This window comes from Hippoglossus hippoglossus, chromosome 21, assembly GCF_009819705.1.
Source record: "Hippoglossus hippoglossus isolate fHipHip1 chromosome 21, fHipHip1.pri, whole genome shotgun sequence".
NCBI classification, from domain to species: Eukaryota; Metazoa; Chordata; class Actinopteri; order Pleuronectiformes; family Pleuronectidae; genus Hippoglossus; species Hippoglossus hippoglossus.
In genome coordinates, this window is record NC_047171.1 from 12,779,545 (window position 1) to 12,797,669 (window position 18,125).

General features: G+C 40.1%; 1 protein-coding gene across 3 annotated transcripts in view; it reads left to right on the forward strand.

The window, feature by feature from the left end:
- ubr3 (ubiquitin protein ligase E3 component n-recognin 3) overlaps window positions 1-18,125 on the forward strand; it is a 40,136-nt gene that overhangs the window by 13,364 nt on the left and 8,647 nt on the right. For all 3 annotated transcript variants that reach the window (XM_034573198.1, XM_034573199.1, XM_034573200.1), the window contains 9 exons: window positions 82-527; window positions 2,320-2,408; window positions 5,427-5,576; window positions 6,562-6,695; window positions 7,182-7,292; window positions 7,486-7,686; window positions 8,691-8,827; window positions 13,130-13,215; window positions 16,678-16,783. In XM_034573198.1, the coding sequence (XP_034429089.1) occupies window positions 82-527; window positions 2,320-2,408; window positions 5,427-5,576; window positions 6,562-6,695; window positions 7,182-7,292; window positions 7,486-7,686; window positions 8,691-8,827; window positions 13,130-13,215; window positions 16,678-16,783 (1,460 nt within the window). The remainder of the gene's footprint in view (window positions 1-81; window positions 528-2,319; window positions 2,409-5,426; window positions 5,577-6,561; window positions 6,696-7,181; window positions 7,293-7,485; window positions 7,687-8,690; window positions 8,828-13,129; window positions 13,216-16,677; window positions 16,784-18,125) is intronic.

The window sequence follows — 18,125 nt, forward strand, 5'->3', positions numbered from 1 at the left end:
CACATTAGCATTGCCCATGTAAAAAACTAATGTGAAAACAAATGGTGTTGTGTAATTCATGTCTGTTCAATGTTCTCCTAGAACCTGCGTGAAGCTCAGGTCTTCAGCCTCGTGGCGGAGCGCAGGAGGAAGTTCCAGGAGATAATCAACCGCAGCAACACCGAGGCCACCCAGGTTGTCAGGCCCAAGAGCTCCTCAACCCGCTGGGTCCCGCCAGGCACACCTCCCCAGCTGGTGACGGAGATCCTGGAGATCCGAGAGAGCATGCTGTCCCTCCTCATCAAGCTCCACCAGAAACTGTCGTCCAGGCCGAACTCCCTGTCGCCGTCCTGGTTGGAGGATATGGACACGAGCCGTCACGCTCACGGAGACGGCATTACGGCCATTGAGCGTATCCTCACCAAGGCAGCCACGCGCAGCTGCCAAATCAAGCGTAGCATCCAGGACATTTGTGGAAAAGTGTGTCCTCCAGTGCCACCGAAGAAGAACAGTCCATCTGACAAGAAAACCATGGATAAAGAAGAGAGGTATTGTAATCTGCAAGTGATTTTGTACAGCTCCATTTTGCATTTAACATTCCTCTATAGAAGACATAATCTATCAAATTGTTTTCAAGAAGTGCTTTACAGTATATTTGCTTCAAGTCATGTGTTCAAGGACAATGAATGTGTATCCTGTCACTTTTCCCTCTATATATCCACTGCCAGGAAGAGGTTTATGTCAAAAAGAATGCAAATCAAAAGGAGTGATAATTAATCATGGTTCTCTCAGCCTGTCACATTTTATTTTTTCAACAGCTGCACTAGGCACTGGATGTGCAGAGTGTCGGGATGCAAATATTCTGTATGTCACCATTAGTATATGTGCCACGGACGAAGCCTCTTTGTTAAATTCTCAAGATTGTAATCAATTTCTGAAGATATCAAGTCTCTACTCACCATCTTTGTGGAAAGACAATATCCTCATGCACTCACATGTGTCATCATTAAGCCCGTAAACTTTGCAAAAATCAAATCAAACTCGGTGGGTTTCGGCTTTTCACCAGTCCGTGTCTCCCTTTCCCCTCCTCTAACGATGATGGAATGGGCTATAACCGTCTGATAATGGCCTGCTTTTGGGGTTGGTTTCACCCCACAGACAAAGGTAAAGGTAGAATCGAGTCCCACTCACTGGAACTAGTGCCAGTTTCCATGGCAACAGTCAGGCAGCAGTGCGCTCTGGGCAGTGAGGAGTGAGGAGCTGCTGCCCATTCCTCAGGCTGGTTGTCGGCACCCCTGAAGCCATCAGTGGAAAATTATTGAGCTGCAACGCTCCTGTCAGTATTTGTTTATGTGCTCTTATTAGGAGCTTAATTTACAGTCAGCTCTCACCCCTTCGTCTTCAGAGTGGAGCTCAACCCTCCATTTTAGACCTCTTTTACACCAAAACGGAACAGGTCTATGCAGGTTTTCGAAATGCGGCTAAATAGACTAATAATAAAAGCCACTCTCTTTCACGTCGCTGTCTTGCCAAATTAGCGCATTCACCCGAGTGTCACATTTCCATCACTGACGATCGGACCCGATTTTAAAACCCATGTCTACTCCAGAGTCATTCAACTCTGGAGTGAATGCCTTTTGTATCCATTCCCATTGCAGACAAAAGGCAGATGTTAGTTGGTGTTGTTGGGTTTTTTGACCAGTGGAAAGGGGGCTTAGTTTAACAATCAACCTTTTGATGTGTCTCCTTAATGTACCTACAATCCAAACTAAATTGGGTGAATGTGCATTTAGTCACTATGGTCTTATTCTGTGGAACAAACTTTCTAATGCAACTGTATCTTCTTTTAAAAACAAACTTAAAACATTTCTGTGCGTGTGCGTGTGTGTGTGTGTGTGTGTGTGTGTGTGTGTGTGTGTGTGTGTGTGTGTGTGTGTGTGTGTGTGTGTGTGTGTGTGTGTGTGTGTGTGTGTGTGTGTGTGTGTGTGTGTGTGTGTGTGTGTGTGTGTGTGTGTGTGTGTGAGATAAAGTTTGAATGCAGTAGTTTCATATATGTCCTGTATGGGTGTCTCTTAGGTTATTTAGTTGGTGTGGAGCATCTATATGTATTTTCTATGTCATCTGTTTAATGTTTTCTCTGTTTTACTGTAAAGCACACTGTCTCTCATACCTTCATACCTCTGTATGAAATATGCTATACGAATTTAATTAATAGATTAACAGATTTTCATCTTTCACAGCAAAGCTTAGTTAAAATCAGACACAATGTTACTGGTAGAGTTATAAAAGTCATATTTCTGCAGATTCATCAAATAACATTTTGCTTGTTCTTTCTTTCAGACGCCAGAGGGCCAGAGAGAGACAGCAGAAACTGCTCGCTGAATTTGCTTCCAGGCAGAAGAGTTTCATGGAAACAGCCATGGATGTTGGTAAGAAAAGGCCGACTTAATTCTGTTTGCAGAGAGTTTGCCACCAATCATTTCAGGACGCTCTGTATATGCAAAAAAGCAGCAGCAGCACTGCAACGTGCTCGCTGTAGTTGTTAATCAAAGTGCAAAATTCAGTCTACAATAACCAACTGAGGCAAGTGATGAATGGTGACGGTATAATGTACGGTGAATGAGGTACTGACTCTCCTCCGTAAACACATGCAAAAGGTTAGATGTGTGGTGGAGCTGCTTAACAAGTGCAAATACAGTTCCCTTTTCATTCTAATATAGTGCTCTTGAAAATATGATTAGTATTTGGATGGTGTGAATGCTATTTTTTATTTTCATTTTTTCAAGAATACATTGTTAACATGTTTTTGTTAACATTGCTTCCACCAAGGAGTTTATGTTTTCACCCTTGTTAATTTGGTAGTTGGTTAGTTTGTATGTTTGTTTGTTTGTAAACAATATTACACAAAAGAAACTGAACGGATTCCCTCAAAACTTTCAAGGATTTTGATCCCAAAAAAGATCAGGAACATTAAGGAAACTAATTTCTATCAGTGTGTGAAATTTGGTGCAGCCTGAGTGAATTTGAGGGGACTGTTGGGCCTTGGAAGTGGTAAACACTCTACTGACAGCAACATTCTCTGGACTGTCTTCTATTTACAATAGAGCTCTTTTTTCTATAAACAACAATAACATTAATATAAATTAAAAAAAAATGAAAAGATGTAATTTTCACAGAGCTCTGCTGCGGATATTTATATTTAAAAAAAATAATTGATAAGACACTGATGTGTCCTGTGTACGAATACAACAACCAGTCTGATAAATCGTGCTTATCAAACTTGTTTTGTTCTGACGTACGTGTACAGCTTTTTATAAAAGCACACTACGTATTTTTTTGAAGGACATCCTGCTTCTGTAGACCCTTTAAAGAAAGTGACCGCTGAAATAAACCTATCATTGCTTTTCCTTTTTACATTGGAACAAGGTGACAGTGGTCTGAGTCCGTGGCTGTGGGCCTGTTAGGAGAAAGTGAGAGGAGAGTGCTCCTGTGGGAGTGTGGGTGGCTGCTGGCTGAGTTCACACAGGATCAAAGCACTAATAGTGGGCTGGACTCCCAGGACCCACTCTGACACAGCATTGTTAGTGAGTGAATAATAGCTGCTGTGATCGGATGGACCATTGTGGCAAGACTGTGTTCTGACCTCTTACTGCACACTTCCTCCTGAGCAGTAACTTTAGTTTGCTTTGCCTCAAGCTAATTTTGTTGTAAGGATCACTTAAACTGAAGTTAAATTTAAATGTAATTGAAAGATGATGATATAAATCCAATTATGTGAATGTACTGTAGAATGCTTGCAAATATCTTTTGAATTTGCCTGCAGGATTTAGCATTTGTTTTTATTTCGGGAAGGAAATATATTAAAGGCATCTCTCCTCCAACTGCCCTTCGTGATAGGTTTTCAAGAGGTGTTATGTTTTATGCAGCTGGAATTGCTATTTGTTCTTGAAGTCGTCCTTAAAATCCGATTTTCTCATAGAATATACCAAAGTTCACTTAAAGACCATGGCATTTTTATCTTAACGTATTCTGTTTCCCACCTGGACATTGGTGTGGCTACTGGAAAAGAGAGATTAGATGAAGGACTTGATCTCAGAGTGGTGTTTTTGTTATTATATCATAGAGACATGATTGTAAAACAATCTGAAGTAAACACACTCAAACGTGTCAAATATGATCATTAATTAATCATATTTTATTTATTTATTTTTTGCCCAAGTTCCTAGATATGTCAGAGAGATTTCTGAAATAATTTTGCAGTGGAGAATTTATCTTTAATATTTTCCGGATCACTATCTCTGTTACTTGAGTTAATCCGCAGGACCTCATTGTGAAAATAATCCTTTGTGCCGTAGAGTATTGGATGTGATTCTAAACAGAGATTAGTGGGGTCAATAATGTTGTGAACTTTTCCTTTCAGATCAATGACTGTTCATTAGGTCTGTTTGTTGTAGTTTAGATGTGTTTAGTAGTGTTGTGCATTATCATTGACGTAAAAGCTTCTCTCAAAGAACAACTTTACATTAAAAAACTTACCTGCTACGTGAATACAAAACTTAAGAGGAATCACAAATGTATGCTGTTGGAAGCATAAAGCTGTAGCACACCCTCAGTCTGTGTCCTTGTCATTTTACCTTGTGTGCGCGTGCGCATGTGTCTGAGTACTGGGATGGCCGGGGGCTAAAGCTGTAGCGTTGACATCTAATGCAAACAGCATTCATTTCCCCAGGAACACAGTGACCTCTCCTGAGAACACATTATTCCAAAAAGCAATAAATCAATTTCCACCACAGCTTGACATTTCTACACAATACATGCTGCACAAATTGAACACAGTTCTTAACATTTAAAACTAATTTCCCATCAGTAATTAATCTGTAGTGTTGTGGCAATCACGCAAATAGTAGCAACGTAGTGCATTAATTAAATTTCTCAGTATTGACATATAGAGTGTACGTATATATTTCATTGCTTTAATCCCATTTTGGCTGTCAATCCCTATTTTTTGCCCATAACTGTTGTAAAGATGCATAGGTTTTGAATTTTTGAAGACACCATAAGTTCAACATCAGAAGGAGCTTCTTACGCTTTTATTTATTTTCAGTGTTTTCAGAGTAAGTTTGGTATTTTCGCGAATGATGGCTTGGCTTGTTCCCTCTATTTCTGTCTTTCCCAAATGAAAACCTTTCAGACAGCATTATGTGTTTGTGTTTCTCATAGTGAGACGTTTTCACCCTCTCACATGTGAACCTAATGCTGAGGGATCATCAACACAAAATAAAACCACTCAGAATTCTCTCAAAATTAGTATTAATATTTTAGTAATAATTTGAGCTGTTGCATTGTATCCCATTGTTACACTTTCATGTTCATAGTATTCATAATTTTACATGATCCCTATTGTGCCATATTTAGTCATATCTTTAAGGTTCTGCTCTTTTTGACAGAATCCCCTGAGGCCGAGGCAGCCATGGATCTTGGAGCATCTGAAGTAATGGAGTCTGAGGTTCTTTATGACTGTGTCATCTGTGGCCAGAGTGGACCGTCCACTGAGGACCGTCCCACTGGCCTAGTAGTTCTCCTGCAGGCATCCTCAGGTACTACACTTCCCAGCTTCCTCCTCTTCCAATTTAACTGTCCTGATTTTCTTTCTACAATTTAAAAATACCTGACAATAAGGAGCCTGGTCGGGTCACATGAACAGGATGAGTCCTTGACAGACATCACCTTCTATTTCACCATTGAGAGTTAGAAACATTTATTACTATCACATTTGATCCACCATATTGTGAATCACATGTTAAATAGGCAGGTTAAGCTTTGTTTTAATTGGCTCATTTATCATTCATGTTCCCTGCTCACTTGTACATGGAGACTGCTCTTGTAAGAGGTAATTTCTTTCCCATTTTGGGGACAGGGAGGATCATTCACTGTCATCCAGATAAATGGTATTTTTGATTATTAATTAGTCACCTTGTAAAACCTTTCAAAAGGCTCTGACCTCAATGTCAAAAAACATCTCGTAACCCCCCCCCCCCCCCCCCAACAGCAGGTCCATTATAGTTTACAATTACATTGTCCTTTCTAGTGACCTGAAACCATTGTCATTGAAAGCTGCACATGTTGTGATGTTATTATTATTTCAATGTGTTACAAAAGCATGAACATCTCATTATGGTTGCCAAGAAGTTATAGCAAACCATATTGTCTTGGGCTGAAATGAGTAGTTCATTAAGCAATTAGTCAATCAATGGAAAATAGATTGATTAATTAAAAACGGATTATCAATATAAATGGCAATCATGCAAAAATGCCAGACTTTATTTTGGTTCAGCTTCTGCATTGGGAAATTGTTATTTTGTTCTGTTTTACATCGTTGAAAATTAAATATCATCCGTTTCCTTTTATTCTGATGAGCAGTGCAAAATACTTTTCATTTTATAGATGTGATTTTGTGATTCGATAAATTATAATGCATTAGTCACTGTTCTCCTACATTTTTGGTTAACGAAAAGAAGAAAAATAAATCAACAGATTAATCAATAGTTTAATTAATCGTAAGTTGCTGTGATTGTCTTTCAGTGCTTGGGCATCGCTGCAAAAACCAAGAGGCTAAGAAGCTTCCGACGAGCGATGAAGAGCACATCTATCCTGCAGACACGTGTGGAGTGGCTCATGATGTCAGGCTGACGCTAATGCAACGGTTCTTCAAAGATGTGGGTGTATCGCTCATAATAATAATACCTTTATACCAGAGAGAAAAAAGTGCTTAGAACACTATTAGGGGATATGGTTTTATTTATGCAACATTTTCATGGAATATCACCAAAGAAAAATTGGCTCAAGAAACTCCTGAAGTAACTGCAGGACGTTGCATGGTCCTCTAAATGAATATATGTTGTAAAATGCAGTAGTAATTGTATAGCACTATTTAACAATTCCTGATGCCAACCACTCATCTACTGTATAATGATTACACTAATCCCTTGGATATAATCAAATACGACAGTTTATTTACTCATTTAGAAAATAATCTGTCATTTAAATACCTCGTACAACACAACAGAATAACATAAGCTTCTTTATTTTCACTTTGTTATATAATTTTTAGTTTGTTTGCTAATTCAGCGCCACAAAACATCCAGAGACAGACCTATATGCATTCTCTAATTGATGGCATTTGTCTCCTTTGAATTTTACAGAGTTCTTGTCTGCAGTCTGTCTCCATAGGTTGGGACGGAGGCGTCTACGTCCAGACCTGTGGACACACTTTGCACATAGATTGCCACAAGTCATACATGGAGTCTTTGAGGGTAAGAGAAATCCACCACTTGTTTATATTTTCCACGTTTAGTTGCAGTATTATCCAAATATACTGGATGACATTTTCTGCAATTTTGCAATCCTGAAATGTATTATTATTAATATTACTTAGTATCAATTGCCTCTTTCAAGTTTTAAGTTTCAGTCAAATTCAACTTTCTTGTGTATTTTTCTTTTTTTCAGAATGACCAGGTGCTCCAGGGTTTCTCGGTTGACAAGGGTGAATTCACGTGCCCACTCTGTCGGCAGTTTGCTAATAGTGTCCTTCCCTGTCGCCCCGGGCGGGGCACAGAGGGCGGTGCCTGGCACGCGCCCACAAACAAGAAGTTGTGTGTGCTTGTGAATGAAGTAGAAGATCTTCAGGAGAAACTCGGACCTTTTCCCGTAAGTTTTACAATAAATCCTGGGGTTCATCACTAAAAGCATCTAAGTATCCTGTATGTTTAACACAGCTTTTTTTAACACAGTCATCAGTGGCTGGTGGTAACAGACGGTGATTGTAATTAGAACAAACAATCAGCTGACGCCAAATCACAGGGGGTGTTGACCACTGATGTAAATGGAACAGGACGGTTAATTCTCTCAGGAAATAAGCTCCTGTTTCATCAAGCACTTGCCGTCCTCAAAGTGTCGGTGTTTATTAGATCCAGTGGTAAACTAACACTCTTTAAGGACACTTTAAGGACCACACAGTTGATTTTGCATGTTTTATCCAGATTATTACAAATCACTATAGATACTTGATCAGTCTAATAATTGTTCACAGCATGTTTTAGTATTGTATGGGTTAAGTAACAATTCATTTTAATTTTGCTTTTACTGTATTCAATGGAGGTGTAAATGTAAATTATTTGAAATATACTGTCTCTGAGATTAAATTGATTACCTAGTATTAGCCTTGCAATTGTCCAGCTGCTGTTAACCACCAGCAATCTCACTGGCCTGATGCAAGATTACTCCATAAAAACTTTTTGATGTACGATTGCTCCCTTCTTAATAGTAGTAGTTATAGTTTCTGGAAGCAAGAGGCATATAAGACCTGTACTATAAAATCATGACTTGTTTGTGTACTAAAAAATCATTGCATTACTTATCATAAACTCCAGTCCAAACTGCTAATGGAGGAAATTTCATTAAAGTTAAATCATAAACACAATTATGACTAGCTGCAGCAGAAAGATGAGTTGTTTTTGATTATGTATTGGGTCAATGAGTTTATTGTAAATACCTCCACCTTAAAGCTTCTCACGAGTTGACATTAAAAGGAAGTTGTGGGTAAAATGTGAATTTATCATTTTGATCGAAAAATGTAGGTTCTGAGTTCAGGCTAGATTCCCAAAGTTTATTTCAGAAGAATTTTGACTTCATGTTGTTCCTATTTTTTAAAGACGGAGTCCAACTTAAGTAAGGAGATGGAGTTGGTTATCAAAGACATCAAGAACACCACCCAGAAGAAATACATGGACTATGGCAAGAACCCGGGCTCTCCTGACAACGACTTCCTCTTCATGTACTCGGTGGCAAGGTAAGTCACCTGGAGATTAGATGGGATGCAGTGTGAGTGTTGCAGATTTTTTTTTTTGTGGTTTTAGAACCATAATCTTCAGCACTGTAAGAATACTTGAGGGATGATGGAGTGTGTCCATTCAGCCAGCACATCTTTGACCAGGATTTGTACCTTATCACTGAATCTGTTCGTGATTTTCATGGACAGAAGCTCCATCACATCTGATATATGGTGTTCAGACGTAACTCTTTCTCCTCATCAGTAAGACTTGCTTTTGGGCAGTGTGGCGAGGGTTTGCATTGGGTGCTGTCCCAAGGGGAGGAGTCAAAGGTTCTCAACATGCAGATTGGTACAGATTGTTGTGGTAAAGAGGAAACTAACTCAATAACTAGGGTAAAGTACTTGCTCCTATGCATTCAATAGAAATGGTTGATGGTGGGTGGGAATCTGCTGAGATTCTTCCTGGATATACATATGGAGGTATTCTAGACACGTCCAACTAGGAGGTGACCCTGGAACCAAGAAGCCCAGAGTGCACAGCAGGGATCTTATATCCCAACTGGCCTTGGACTTTTCCAGCATCTTGGAGAACACAGCTGGGCAAATAGTGTGTCTGCTATATGTATATAAATTATACATACTGTACATACACATATGATTTTGTGCCCTTGCTGGGCTGAATATGGATCTAAACTGAGGCAAACAAGACTATTCATACAGAAAGAAAAATGGAGATTAAAAGAACAGCAGGCAAAACAAGAGAAAGATCATGAGTTCATATAATTTTGCATCTTGTTAGAAACGTCATCAACACCCCCACTCACTCACCGTGAATTCTCCAGACATTATCCTGCTGTATTCTCACATGGGCTCACACGGACATTCTCCAGAGTTTTTACTAGGGGCTTGGCATGATCTGGGAAAGCGCCTGCGCGCATGTGTTGTCAGCAAATGTGAGCAGTGACTAGGTCGTATCAGGTTATCTCTAAGTTGCTCTGTGTGGCCACTGACCTCTCTGTCTGCAGCACTCAAACCCATTCACACACCACTGACTATTGAGACCAGAGGAATAAATGCCAACTCGCTCTTCCACTTGACTCTGAAGGTCAGCCCCTCTTATAGAATACCAGTGATTGTCGCTGTAGAAGAAAGACAGAAGTGTCCCCTCTGCAGTGTTCAAGTTTTACTTTATACGTTTTTTTACTTCAACTTGAACTGAAATTCAATACTGCAGTTGTTGCATAGAACTTGTAGCAAGTCTATGGATTATTTCCCCTTTTTTCTCAGTTGTTCAGAGAGCTGTGAAGGTGTTTGATTAGTTTTCTTCATATTTCTCATTTGACTGTTTGCTGTGTATTGGTTCTGGAAGTCTTTCAAGAGTTTTTTAAAGCAGCATTAGCAACTTTGCCACTATGTGCTGCAATGAAGTTGTATCGAGTCTTTCTGTGTCAATTGCCTGTGTCTCCACTTGATGGGACATCTAACTGACTATGAATTTATTACACGTCCTATGTCTGAATTTAATGACCAGTGGTCTTTTGTAAGCTTGCATTGGCCACATGCATACAACTACATTTTTGTTTAAAAAGGCCGCACCTCTACTACGTATACGACTGGCATCCACACTACATAGGGGCTGCATTGTAGTCTGAACGGGCAGAAACTGAGATGTTTGGAAATGATGACCTAGACACTCAAACCCATTTGCTGATTCGTAGCCTTCACTGATTCATCAGGCTCTTATCACATAACCGTCTTCCGGAAGAAAACAACTTGGATTCAGCCTCAACTACCAGTGTAGAACGCAACGTGGATAATCAATTACAAGCGATGCTGACCCGGTTGTCCTTGTAAAATGCAGAATTTAACAGCAGCCATTAGCAATGGTACAACTGCACTTACCTTTTGCCATTGGTGCATCTAGTTTGTCGTCTAGCTCTTTCTACAACTAACAACCAAATGCTTCCGGTGTAAGCTTGCAAGCGTTATATGTTTTCAGGTGTGTTGATATGGACAGGGATTAAAACTGATACAGCTCTGAAATGCTTGTGTGGACAGAGATCGTTTTAGTTTGACAACGCCATTAGTCAGAGTTGCAGTTCTGATGATTGCTCATTGACATGGTCTGCAGTTCCTCTTCATTAGTCCCGAGTCATCTTGGGGTGAACTAGCCTTGTAAGACGCACATTATTCAACTTCGATGTTCCTGTTAAATTTTGACTAGAAATCTTAATTGTATGTCGCCCTCCATCTATCCTCTGGAGAATAGGCCGGAAGTGTAATCTTGGGAAAGAAAATTACCTGGTCCCTTTCTCGTGTATTTGTATCTTCTCAACAGATTGGATACAGGTAAGAGAAATGACCAGCCTCCAGTTCACCTTGGAGTCTATTAAGTCCACACCACTCCCACTCCAAAAAACCCTTCCCTTCCCTTCCTGGAGCGTAGCCATTGAGACCCTTTCCCCCACCCAACACTGTGGCTCCCTCAGCCCTCCACCCTGAACAGAAACATCCCCTGAGTACGTCTGGGTGCCTGTTGGCTCTCTGAAGTTCAATGAACAACGCAAATTGCCTGAGGAGTGGAAAATTCCTCTGTCACAGGGGCGCTCTTATCAGCAAAAGCCAGATGGAGCTTCACCGTGGCTGCATTATCTATGTGAAATTGCTTTTTCTCCCAGGAAACCCAAGGATTTGCCCCCACCTTCCCAGCCCATATAAAGAATTGGCCAGTGGCAGGATAAAAACGGGCTAAGATCAGTCTCATTTTAGTAATTCCTATCTGTTTTCGCCATCTATGTACTTTGTTAAAGCTTTTAGTTTATTTTTTCACTGTTTTGCTGTTGAGGAATTAAAATTCAGGAGTAGAATGTGTTTGGATCTGCATGGGAAATGCACATTGAGGATTATGAGTGAACCGTAGCTGGAACAGCTTTTATGCTAATGGTCCAGCTTGTGCAAAATCAGTCTTGGAAAGCTGTCACTTATTTGATACGGAATTGCTGCTTCAAAACAGGCACATTAAATGGCAAATGGCTTAACTAGAAATGCATCTTTCATCTTCCTAATCAAACTGGAAAAGACGCAGGCCACGTAACCAGAAGCTGAATATGATGATACTCACTCAGCACCATTAATACCAGTGCCCACACTCCCTTTCTCAAAAAGAGTACAATCTGCTTTTATGGCTGGTTTTAAAGAAATACTGCACCCAAAATGTAGGAATTTGTTTGTGTGTCTCCCCCACGTTAGCAAACTAGCCTTCAGAGACCAGTCAATTGTATTTTGTAGTGGCCAATATCACAAATTTCTCCCAAGGGGCTTTTACAATCTGCACAGCATATGGCACTCTATCCTTAAACCCTCAATCAATACAATGAAAGTGAAAATGAATACAAAAGGCAAATCTTCCCTGTTAGTCTTACCTCATAAATTCAGTACTCGAACAGATGATATATTCCTAAAATTATTTTTTTTTCAAAAACCCTTGAATACCTACCTGCGTTCACACTTGGGCAGACTTGGGTGTTCATTTAATTCAATAACTAGTTTAATAACTCATAACTGCTTCCTACTTGTTTGGCAAGCAGTCCCTCACTCTGCCTGACGATTCACTACATTAATGTGCAGGTATAACATGGGATAAACTGTGTGTTGTGTAAAACTGTAAGATTTTACCCAATGGAAAACCAGTTAAAATGTATTTGCCCTAACAATAATTTGAGTGGTAGTATGAGTGACTGAGCAGGACTAGTCTACACTGATGAATAAGCCAGAGGTAAATGAGTGAGACCAGACCTGCAGCATGTGTTCAGTCATCAACACAATGATTGAGAACACAGAATAGACAAAGCAAATTTGGTCTCAAACCACAGATGAAAAAAGGACAGGATAGAGGATATCTTGATTAACTGATTGATTATCTGTTGGGTGACCATTACCCTGTTTGCTTGGCAAATTTATTACAGCTAGATTGAAAGGAGGTTAACAGGTTATGGCAAGTAGACATAAGATCTTCAGTTGGAGAGACTTCTCATATATTTCTATGTCTGTGGTTTCTGTCTGGGGTGAATGCAGGTTCTAATGTTTGCTCTTTGAGATTTAATGTAAATATATATTTTACGGATATGCAATATAAATAATTTGAAATGTTTTGCCTCTTTAAAAGCAAGAGTAGTAAACTCTTTGACATAGTCAGCTGTGCAGCGTCCATGGAATAGAATCACATTTCGGAGTAGTTTACTTTAAAGGGTTGTGTGTAGTGTTTGTGTCTTTTCACATGTGTACCTGCTGTCCACTGATGCTCAGGGTCTGTCTCCTCAGGACCAACCTGGAGTTGGAGCTTGTGCATCGGGGAGGAAACCTGCGCTCTGGAGGAGCCAGTGCAGCTGCCAAACGCTCATGTCTCAGTAAGTACTTTAAGACCTCCTCAACTTTTATATCTCATATAATGTCTCCTTTAAATCTGTGTATGGTGAGTGTGATATTTTATGTCAGCTATAAGCCTGATACTGCTCCACATATGGGATCATTAATTACAAGGATGAAAAATTAGGTTTTTATGGATCATTTTATGGATCCTGTATACATTTTTACATCACATTTTAGATATCATCAACACTGCACATGCAACATTAGAATGAATAGCTTCCAGTACTGACAGAGACCAATGATAGAAGTCCAATAGAAAGACATTTAGTAAACCGAGCGACCAATTCCCTTTTCATAATAATATTCATATACTGTATGTCTGGTTTATTATAAAATAATAATGGTAGGTGCAAAATAACACTTGAATTATTTCTTATTGTGTACCGATTTATAGTTTTTCAGTGTTTCCACAGATTTTTTTATATATTTCTTTTAATAAAATGGTGGTTGTCAGTTGTAAGGGCACGTTTGTGTGAATTGTAGTCAAACCCATTCTTTAATGTTACTGCAATGAACCATTAAAAGAAAAAAAGAAAAACACTGAGGGGTGATTAGCAATGGCATGCAACGACAGAGACTGTTGCAGGTGAACTGTCGGGGGCAGTCAGGGTAAATGAAGCAGACAAATAGGTCAAATGTTTTTGTCGACTGTGTCACAACTGATGAAAATGGTGATCAAAGCTAAACATCAATCACTACTAATATTTATCACATTGATTACTGATCAAAATCTACAATTTTAATTAATTGTTCAAGCATTTGTGAATGAATGACCTTATGTTGCAAGACAAAGTCATATATACCTATTAGGTGTCAAGGTTTCCTGTTCACACTGTCCCATTTCCTATTTCTTTAATTATTCTATCAAAGTTGCGGCTGCTGCAGTGAAATGGCCTGTCATCCTTGAGTGGCTGAAAAGAGATTTCACACTAGAGGTTTGCCATTTATGAGCTACATTAACCATGTAGCCGCGCTGACAGCCAAATTTACTCAGTTGCAGTACATTACTGTTCGTTCTTCTTCGGGAAATGGATCTGAAGGAAAAAGGCAGACGTGTGCTAACTGTGAGAGCCCAAGGGGTTCCTAAGCCTGTTTCCCAGCAGGCACTTCTTCTGTTCAGCTGATGAGGATATGATGGACCTCAGAGACGAGCTGTTTGCAATTCCACTGAAATGGGCGAAATCGGCTCCAGAGTCCGGCCTCAAAATAGACTGTCCTTGGTTTATTTAACTGCAAATATTTGAATTAATCTCTGGGACTGTGTGGCTGTTACTGTACAGGGAGTTTAAAGGCGAATCCCATTGACCTCAGTTGTGCAGACTTGGAAGGGTGTTGACTGCTGTATTTCACTCACCTCAGTTCTATGCCTCCGTGCCAGCGACAACCGGTGGTGGAAGGTGTTATTGGGTTGTCCACCTGTCCCATTCTTGTGAACCCTATATCTCAAGAACGCATTTTAGAAATTTCTTCATTGATTTCTCCCGGAAGAACTGATTAGAATTTGGTGGTCAAAGGTCAAGCTTGCTGTGACCTCACAAAACAGATTTTTGCCTTGCGAACAAAATATCTCGGGAACACCTCCAGGGAATCCTTTCAAATTTGGCACAAATGTTCATTTAGACTCAAAGATGAACTCATCAGAATTTGCAGGGTCAATCACAAAACATGTTTTTGCTCTCTTGAACATGATATCTGTGATTTTGTTCGTAGAACACTGTATGATCATATGCACCAAGACGAAAAGTCAATGCACAGATCAAAACCTCTTCTGTGAATAAGGTCCATTTTCTAGACCGTGTGGTTGACCCAAATGTATGTCAACTGATAAAAGACATTGGCAATACAGAAATATAAATGTCCCCTCATCAAGATTTATAACATGGGAAACAGAAGAAACATTATTATATATAACAGAGTGAGGTGCCTACATTTAAGCATGTTGTCCAGTCAGGTGGATCAGACTAGAGAAAGAGTCGTTGGCGGTGCCACCTTTCATAAACCAGGCAAGTAGCATGAAAGTGCAGTCATTTACATGTGAAGTTTCTTATGTTTTTACTAATTTCATCGTAGAGGACAGTTAAATTTGTCTGGCACAAAGGACACATCCCATTACCCTGGAAATGCTTCAACTCTTCTCCCACTGTCCCCTCTTTCCCGTGTTCCTCAGTGTCTCAGTAGTGTGGGAAGCGGAATAACATGCTTTATTGTTACCTCAGCCAAGGAGGTTATGATTCTTTAACATTGTGAGATGGGGTGTTCTGTAGTACTGTAATACTACAACTCAACTCATACAACAGCAAAAAAAAATATTATTTTATTATTAAACAACTGATTAGATCTTGGACCTGAAGCTGTATACATCTTGGAGTTTAATGTCAGTAGCTGGAAATTACTACCATAATATTATTCACCCCTCGTCTATTTCTCATTTACCTTCCTGCCTTCCTACCCTTGCCGCTCCCAGGTTAATTCCTTGCAAGAGGTGAGGGAAGAGGAAACGATGCCACAGTGAAGACAAATGGGATGTAACCAGCGACTGGAACAGACACTTTTTGCTTTCAAACTGCTGTGTCCATGTCACCCTGCGGAGGGCAGTGTTGCTCCAGATATTGACGATTCCCGTCCGAGTCAAATTGCAGAGCTGATAATTGGAAGCACTGCATTACAGTATCATAATTCCCTTTAAAACAAAATCAAATAGGATTAGTGTTGCTCAATGGAAAAAGGTTTAGGTTGAACAGAACGTTGTTACATTCACCCAAAGATGAGAACAAATGGAAGTGATTGGTTTAGTGGCACTGATTTCAAACAGGGATGCGATTTTAATCTGTTTCTCTTACACAATTTGAATTACTGGATTTAAGAGACCTTCTGATTTCACAGTTAGTAAAAGTAGGTTAATTTATTCCAGGACTAATAAGAAAGACGAGACACATTTTTTTTTAACTTTGGATACGAAACATTTAAAATTAGTTCTTGCCTTTCACCCAGATCCAGTCAGCTATAATGTCATGGATTTGGTGCTTCTACCTTTTATAGTACAGGCTTGATCTGGGCAAAGACTTTAGAGGCTCTGAAATGTCCTGCTATTAAAAGCTAGTGTGTACACGAGAGATTGTGCGTGCACAGGGGGTCTCTGTTCATGTTCCATTAGTTTCACAGCGAACAGGTGTGACCTGACCAAACACTCGCTCGAGGCTATCGAGCACCACCGTGCATCCACCTGACTTGGTCTGGTTTTATCTGAGTCAAACCATTAGCCTGCAGTCACTTCTAGTCAACCGCTTTCATCCTTCTCATCTGCACTGGTTGCTGCTGCTGGGTTGTGACAATGGGCACTGAGATAAACAGACACACGCTGGTTTTGTGCCTGTCAAAGCTTTGTGAGAACGTAACAATGATGTGTTCTGTTCCCCCCCCCCCCCCCCCCTCCTTTTCAGATCAGCTGTTCCATGTGCTGGCCATGCACATGCGTCTGTACAGCATTGATTCAGCCTACAACCCCTGGACTAAGCTGACTCAGATTACACAAAGCAAAGAGGCAGAGTGAGTTACGCTCTCTTTAAGCACCGCCGCAAACAGTACATCGATAAATCTGATTGTACGCGTCACGTACTCCCCAGTCCCTACTTTTTCTGCCACTTTTCCTCTCTCTCATAAACATGCAATCAAAGAACCACTTTGTGCTCTCTCTTTACGCCTCCATATCCTCCTGCCCCCAACAGCCTTTTTCTTCCACACAAAGATGAGCTAAAAACATAAAAAGGGACCCCGCGCGGTTTCCATAGATACCAATAATTGCTGCATCTGGCAAATTACCGGGCACTCTGCAGAGAACAAAACGACCCTGTCAAATACACTGTAAGGAGAACAACTGCACCGCACCAGCACCATACCAGCATGCTGATCCCTGTATATCTGAGTGTTTAATAAGCCATAACTTTAACTCCCAGGTCAAAGCAGCAGTGTTTTAAAAAGGTTTTTTTTAAAAAGCTATCAGAGCACAGGTCTTGCTGTGTATATAGTTTCAAATTTGCTTAACAAATAAAGGTCTTTAAAAGGCCCGCTCCCTGTGTTTCCACCTCAACGTCTCTAAGCCCTAGTTACATATTCATATTGCGTGCCATCTCCATTTACATGTCTTTTCTTCTGTTGACAATTCAACGAGGTTCCAATCTCCACTCGACTATTGAAAGGCCTCAGGGGTTTTGAAAAAAGAGGAACTGCACTTAAAGAATAATACCTTCCATTACCAGAGCACTCACCAGTTAATTTCACTGTGCATCGGAGGAAAGCAATAGAGGACAGAGCTTTCAACCCCGGTTCGACTACTGAAAATACACTATACTTGCATACGTTCCTCTTAAATTTCTCTAATAAAAACAGGCCAAAAGCAGTGTTTTATTTTTTTATTTTTCACATCTTGTGGAAACATCGCTCTGTCCTATTTAACTGGGCTAGATCAGGTTGACCGCCTCAGGATGTCAATGACAGTGCTCCCTCCTCAAACCCTGACAAAGTATTTTTACACACCTAATGGCTCCTCTGAGAATACTGTATGGCTGTGAGCACTTTAGTAGTAACAGGTCTAAAAGCTGTCTTACAACGTTAACAGGGAGGAAAGGTTGTTAAAGCTCCTCTCGCACCAACTGTTGCAATGACAACCGACAACAGAAATAATTTGTACATTAAGTAGCACGTTCTTACATGCAGTCAAGATTCAAGACAGAAAGAGACATAATGTGTTAGACACCAGGACATGAATGATCTGATCGGCTGATGATCGGTGTAGGTGACTCTTAACATTACTGTTATTCTGATATTAAAGCAAATTTATGGAGAAAGCCACAGTCATTTGTATTATTATTTGGCATTTAGTGGAAGAGGA